Here is a 7,084-nt window from a genome sequence, read left to right as displayed (position 1 = left end):
TCGTCAAAAAGCTGGGCTTGTAGGGACACCTGTCTGTACAGGATGATAATTTCCAAACACCTTTGGCTTCCTTCCTCCTGGGTTTTTTTTGCTGTAACAGTTCCATGCCCTGCATTTAATGACTAGAGTTGTTTACCATTTAAAGCCATCTCAATTTGAACAAACTTCTGCTTTTAAAATGGGGCCGGGGGGAGGGGGAGGGTCCTAACCTGGGCTGCCACGGGGACTAGGTTGGGCACATCGCTTATGATGGGATCCTTTATGGGATCAGTGATCCCATTCCACGGATCGCACCACTGATCAAACTCTGCGGGAAATAGAGAGGTTTCAATCTGCTTGCTTTAATTCTGAGGAGCTGCGGGGAATTCAGGCAATGTTTTCACTGATGATAATTGTTAACTTTTCTGCTCTAAGATTTGAGCCAGTGCAGGATCTTGCGTCAGGTGCTGTTTGCAGTCCTGCTCGGGGCTCTTCAATAGTTTTGGAAGCCGTGAAAGCACAGCGCTCTTTAAAACAAAAACAAACTTGTGGATTCCAGCTCTTCCGCGTGGCTGGAGGGAGCCTTGGGAGGAAAAAGCAAGTATTTGGCTTTGTTGTTTGATCATCAAAGCGTGTTGCAAACACTACAAGAAGCTTTTGCACCAGTTTTTTCCAGGGTAATGTGCCCCTGTGTCCTGCAAAAAACAACACGGCATCTTTGGCAAATCAGCATCGCGCTGGTGGCACCAGGCTCTCTCCTTTGCACCTTCTGCAATATCCATGTCACCACCCTGGGGACAAGTCTAGAAGAACTGCTGTCACCAGGCTGTAGGTAGGGCTCTGTTGCGTCCTGCGTGCTTTTCCTAAGCTCTGCTCTTCTTGAAGCCTCTGGCTGGTGATTTTCCCGATCTCTTTTTCTTGCTGGGCTTCCTTGCAGCCTTGGTCTTCTCAGGACGGGCTCCCCCAGCCTCGCCTCGGCCCCAGCCAGGGCAGGTTTGGAAAGTGGTGGAAAGCTTCACCTTCAGGCCCTGGGCTTCTGCAGGGGACCCGCAGGTGGCCCCGACGTGGAGGTTGAGTTTGTCGATCCACCTGGAAATGTGGCAGGAGATCAGGGAAAGGAGCAGGACGGGGTGAGGGGAGAGGCAAAACTGTGTCTGTGAGTGGGCACGGGTCACTTCAAAGCCAGACCACGTTGCTCAGGGACTCACCTGGGTGAGCTTTGAATATCTGTCCCCCCCAGCTTGTGGCTGCTTTCCCTACACCAGGAAAGCCCAGGCTACCGCCATCCTCGCACGTAGGTGAGTGCTCCGCCTCGGCACCACGGGAGAAGGCACAAAATGGCCAGCGTGGCCCAGGAGAAGACCCAAAATGGCTAGTGTGCAATGGGCTAGTGCGTCCGGTGCTGCAGGGTCCAGCTGTCCCCTGGGTTGTCTCCCAGGGCTGTTCCCCGCTTCGTGGCACTCACCTGCGCAGGGGAAGGAGCTGGCAGTCGCAGTGGAAAGGCACATCCCTCAGGTTGAGGATCTCCAGCCCCGTGAAGTTGCTCATGTCGGGGATGTTGCTCATCTTGTTGCTCTCCAGGTAGAGGCTTCTGATCTTGGGACCGAGGCCAGCGAAGGCACCGGAGGAAATCTGCAACGAAGCGAGGGTGAGTCAGGGGGGTCCTGGTGGAGGCAGGGGAGCAAACCTCTGCCCCTGCAACTGCTTATCAGCCTGGGGGGGCGCTGAGAGAACCCGTTCTGAACCTGGCGGCTCCATGAAAGAGCCGTTTTAAACAGCAGTACACGTGCTTGGGAACTGTTAATTAACTCAACCAGTTTCGGACACATTTTGGGACTCGCTAGACCCCGCTCAGTCTTCCTAGAAGGAAGGTGACACGCAGGATGTCTTAGAGCAATCCCTGGGTGCTGTTAAAGGTGGATGGGCCTTACGAGCGCGGTGCTAACATTGCTTTCTTTAGAGGATGGAGGACTTCAGGGCAATAGCAGTGAAAAATTCCCACAGGACTCATAGAAAGGCAGGAGAAATATGGCCACGGCTGGGGAAAGAGGGTGGTTTGGGGAATGGTCTGGGCCCCACGGAAACCGTGTGTCTTCAAGGATCGAAGGGAGCGAGGCTGTCCTGGGGGAGCTGGGGGACAGGCTGGAGCAAGACAAGGCTCCAGGCTGAGCCTGAGGAAGCTTCTCCTCCCATCCAGGCTCTGGAGCATCTCCTGAGCCTTGGGAATTCGAGGCGCTGGAACAAGATGGGACCTACAGCTGTGCCCTGTAGTGGCCCTGCCCCTCTGGTCCCCAGCTGTGTGCACCTGCTCCAAGCCCATGTTGTCCAGGTAGAGGTGCTGCAGGCTGGAGGCCACCGGCAGGAAGGCACTGTCCCCCATGCGCTTGATGGGGTTTCGGGACAGCTTCAGCTCGCTCAGGGCAGACAGGCCTCGCAGGGCTGATGTTGGCACCTCCATCAGGCGGTTTCCCTCCAGGTGCAGCTTCTCCAGCATCTTGGTGGGAGCCAGGGCGGCGGGAGTGATGTGCCCGATGGTGTTCCCAGCAAGGTAGAGCCAGCGCAGCCCCCTGGCCCCGGCCAGGTCACCCTCCGCCAGCTCCCCAATGGCGTTGTGCTGCAGATGGAGGGAGATGAGGTTGGGCAGGAGCTGGAAGGCACCCGCGGGCAGGTGGGTGAAGGCGTTGTGGTCCAGGTCAAGGTAGGCCAGCCGTGGGGCCCCCTTAAAGGCTGCGGCTGCCAAGGTGGAGAGGCGGTTGTCGGTGAGGTAGAGGTAGACCAGGTTCTCCAGCCCCCGCAGCGCTCCGGGCTGCAGCACCCCAATGCTGCAGCTCTGCAGGTGGAGGGACACCAGCTCCTTCAGACCAGGAAAGGCGCCTGGTGGCACCGTCCCAAAGATGTTTCGGCGCAGGTCGAGGAGGCGTGTGTCCCCGGGGAAGCCCTGGGGGATCTCCCGCAGGTCCCTGTTCTCGCAGGACCCATGATGGAAATCGGGGGAGCAGGTGCATCCCCGGGGGCACTGCCCGCTGCCGTCCACCCTCGGCTGCTCCGATGGCACAGTGGGGCTGAGAGGCGGCTGAGGGCGGCCACATCTCATCTCAGGAGGCCTCAGGGAGTCGAGGGGCCGGCCACGGAGGGCAGGGGGTGCGGTGCAGGACCCCTCCGCCTGCACCCGCGCCCTCACCAGCCAGTCGTGGAAGGGGCGCAGGAGGCAGGAGCAGAGCAGGGGGTTCCCGGCCAGGCTGACCCTTGCCAGCCCCTCAGCCCCAGCCAGGGGTGGCAGCCCCCGCAGCTGGTTTTCACGGAGGTCCAGGGTACGCAGCTGGGGGCTGCGGGCGAAGGCGTCGGGCGCCACATCCTGGAGGGCGGCGTGATCCAGGAAGAGGTGCTTCAGGGAGGCCATGGCCAGGGCCTCCTCGGCCACGTAGGTGATGGGATTGTGGCCCAGGTCCAGGCGGGTGGCCCCATCCAGCCTGGCTAGGGCCTCGCCGGGCAGCGCCTGCAGCTCATTGTGGTCCAGGCTCAGCCTGCGCAGGGCGGGCAGAGCGGCAAAGGCCTCGCTGCCCAGTACATGGAGAGCATTGTGGGACAGCCGGAGCCACCGGAGGACCTGCAGACCCTGGAAGACCATGTCTGGGAGGTAGACTAAGGCATTCGCCCTCAGGTCGAGGACAGTGAGTGACCCAAGATGGCCAAAAGCACCTGGCTGGATCTCCTCAATACGATTCCCCTCCAGGATGAGCTGCTGGAGGGAGGACAGCCCATCCAGGGACTCCTGGTAGAGGAGGGCTATGCTGTTGGAGGCCAGGTTGAGGTAGACCAGCCTTCCCAGCCCCCGGAAAGCCCCTTCCTCCAGCCTCTCCACCTTGCAGCGCTGCAGGTCCAAGTGTGTGAGGTACGGCGTGTCGAGGAAGGCTCCCACCGGGATGACCGTGAAGCTGTTACCCCGAAGGTCCAGTTTTTTGGTGAGCTGTCGGTCACACAAATGAACGCCGAGTTACCCCAGGGCTGCCATCCCCACCTCCTCTTCCCCCTGCCCGTCCCTTCTCCCACCTGCGGGATGGTGTCAGGGATGGCCGTCAGGTTCCCGTTGAGGCAGAGAACATGGGCGCGGAGGTTGTCGCAGACGCAGGGCCTGGGGCAGCGGGTGGCAGCTGTCCCCTCCAGCCCCAGGGCCACCATGAGCAGGAGCCCCCAGGACAGCCTCATGGTGGAGAGCACCTGTGGCCGGGGAGAGATGGCAGTGAGACCAGGAGAGGGGCCAGGCCCCCATGTGTCCCCAAACACCGAGTGCCATGGGGGCTGTTGCTGTGACCCAGTGGGGCAGGTCTCACCCTCTCTTGCTCTCACACTGTGATCTCACAGGTTATAAACAAGGAAGGCGGGGGGGGGAAGAAGGAGAAAAGAATTATCTAGAGCGAAAGGTGAAGGTCACAGACAAGCAGGTCTCCACGTGGAAAGAGCTTTTACCCTGGTTATCTAAACTCCCTGAGGGAGAGTTGGGAGGACCTGGCGAGGGACCTGTCAGGGCCACAGGGTCGCTCGTGGGGAACTGGCTTGGAGTAGACACCCCCCCCCTTTTTCTTATATCACTAGCATAAAATTTTCTTGATCTGTACAGCGTATCAATATTCCTCCTACAACCAAGGCTTGTATTTTTCTAAGACGAGCAGATATGGCTATCCAGGGGATGTGATCACACTGGCTTTCTGAGCTGCCACCTTTCTTTTAATTGCAAATGTCCCATCTCCAGCACCCCGGCCACCTTCCAGCTCTGCGCCTCCCACCCTGCATGCTCCCTGCTTCCCCTCCACCCCCGCCAAGCTATTCATAGCAGTTTTTGGAATAGATCTCCACTGTTTAGCTGCAGGAAGGACGGGTTGGTTTTGGCCAGGCAGGAGGGAGCCCCTGGGGTGGAGGTGCCAGAGAGGGGCCAAGGCTGGGGTGAGAGCAGAGGGGGTGGTGGGGCTGCACATATGACCAATACACGCCCCCCCACCCCCCCCCAAGTTCTGGGGAGCAGCAGCAGTGGGGTCTGCAAGGCTCCAATCCACAGGGGCCACCATGGTGCCCATCCCTTTGCCCACCTTCCCCTGTGGTCCCATGCTCCTGTCTCCTGCCACTGCTGCAGCCAGCCCTGCCTCAGCCCCCCCCGCCCCCTTCCCCAGCGTGGCCACCAGCGAGTGCCACCAACACGATGTCCCAGCTGAGCTCGCGTCCCGCACCTGGGCACCGCCACGTGCTGGGCACCGTCCCGCCACCCCTTCCTGGGGGATCACGCACCAGGGGACCAGGGTACCTGCTCCTCAAGAGGCGGCAAAGATAGAGGGGGAAGCGGCTCCCCCCGGTCCAGCGGCTGCCGAGCTCCTGCGCCGGTGTTTGCTCTCCTCGCAGAAGCAAGAGCTGAATGGGCCCCGTTGTGTCGCTTTCCCAGCAGCGCTCGCCGGACGGAGCCAGAAACGCAGGAGGAGGAGGAGGAGGAGAAGGAAGGCGGGGGGGGGGGAGGAAGGGTAAAGCACCCCTGGGGAGAGGGCAGTGACCCCAGACATGGCCTCCCCCTCACCTCGCGGGGGGCTGGCGAGCCAAAGTCTGTGTGGCGTGTCACAGCATCAGCCCGGCCGGAGCCCCCGTGGGACCTGCACTTGCTGTTTCCCGGGCTCTGCCTTTTCTTTCCTGGCTGCATAAGTCACAGGAGCTACAGAGGCGCAGGGCAGAAAGGTGACATCCAGCCAAAGCAGCGGCGGTAAGCCTGAGCAAAAGGAAGGAGGCAGCTGACAAGCCGGGCTGTGGGGCCGTGCCACATTTACAGCCCCCAGCTCGCCTGATTTTGCTTCTCTGCTTGTTTCAAAGAGGCCGCGGGCGGCAGTGCCTGGGTGAAACACCCTTTGCTTGCAGAAGACCATTGAAGATTTTGGGGTGTTTTTTTTTTTTTTCCCTCAACTCTGCCGTTTCTCTTTCTCAGCTCTGCTTTTCGCTCTCCCAGGGAATGCCAGCAGAGCTGCAGCCTGACAAGAAAATGCAAGATTTGCTACTACTGGCTCTCCTCCCTTCAAGCCCTTCCCTTAATTGATCAATATCTCAGCTGCCAGAATCAGTATGTCCCAGTGCCACCTGTGGGCAATGGACACACTGGCCGGGGTCTGCAAGCCTCCCCACAGCCAGATGGCCAAAGCCTCCTTGGCCACCCCCTCGGGCCAGCATCCCCTCTGTCCCCACAGGCTCCCAGGGGTGCTTAGTGCTCCTGCGACATGGGGCAAGCGCCCGACTGCGCTGATGCGGGGAGGGGGGCAGCTCGGAGGCGCCAGCTCTGATGCTCATCCCCACTCTGCTGTGCAGAAAGGACCACTGGGGACATAGGCCTAGAGGGGATAAACCTGCCCCAGGGTGGCAGGAGTCGCCCCAGGGAACTCTCTGCCTGTGCCAAATCACCACGACCTCTTTTGGGTTGGTGGCTGGCTGACACCTCCACGTCTGGCACCGAGTTTGGGGCGAGCTGAGGAGCTGCCCCAAAATAAAGCAGCTGGGAGCCAGGTGTTTGCATTTGCTCCCAACCTGATGTCTCTGCTGCTGCCTTCCGCTTTCCCTTTGTCCCCTGCACACAGCAGGGAGAAGCCCCTTGCGCAGGCTCAGCTTCATTGTGGGATGCGCCACAGCTGGAAGAAAGCTCCCACAGACCCTCGCTGAGGTGGCCAAAGTCATATTCAGAGGTGAGTGATGATGCTCCACTGGGGAACCTTGACCACATCCACCTGATCTACAACCTCCACCACCCAGCTGCTGGCCACCTTGCATCTCAGTGGCAACCCCATCTGCTGGCTGACGTGGAACCATCCGCTGCAGCCACCATCACCCCCAGCCTGTCCTGCTCCCCACTGCCCAGGCCACCACCTCCCCAAGCCCCGCCTGGCTGACTGCGTGGGCAACACCACCTCCCTCATGTTGGCCTGGGCTCTGATGGTGGGCCACAGGGAGGTGGAGGTGCGGCACCAGGTGACCGGGCACCAAGTAGCACATCTGCCCTTTCCCCAGCCTCCCCACAGGCTTTTAGTTTGTTCGTTTACCCAGCAATGATGTCCCCAGCAATGATCTCTCCATCTTTGGCATCTAA

At 60.2% G+C, this 7,084-nt stretch overlaps 1 protein-coding gene across 1 annotated transcript; it reads right to left on the bottom strand.

Annotated features, from left to right (window-relative positions):
* Window positions 1-484: 484 nt before the first annotated feature.
* Window positions 485-6,218, bottom strand: CHADL (chondroadherin like). The gene is given in 6 exon segments (XM_074572702.1): window positions 485-1,068; window positions 1,445-1,611; window positions 2,285-3,946; window positions 4,030-4,197; window positions 5,540-5,632; window positions 5,634-6,218. Coding segments are annotated over 6 exon segments (2,562 nt in total). The 5' UTR covers window positions 5,880-6,218; the 3' UTR covers window positions 485-842.
* Window positions 6,219-7,084: the final 866 nt, after the last annotated feature.

This window comes from Larus michahellis, chromosome 1 (assembly GCF_964199755.1).
Source record: "Larus michahellis chromosome 1, bLarMic1.1, whole genome shotgun sequence".
Classification (NCBI taxonomy): Eukaryota; Metazoa; Chordata; class Aves; order Charadriiformes; family Laridae; genus Larus; species Larus michahellis.
This window is presented reverse-complemented; position numbering and strand designations above follow the sequence as displayed.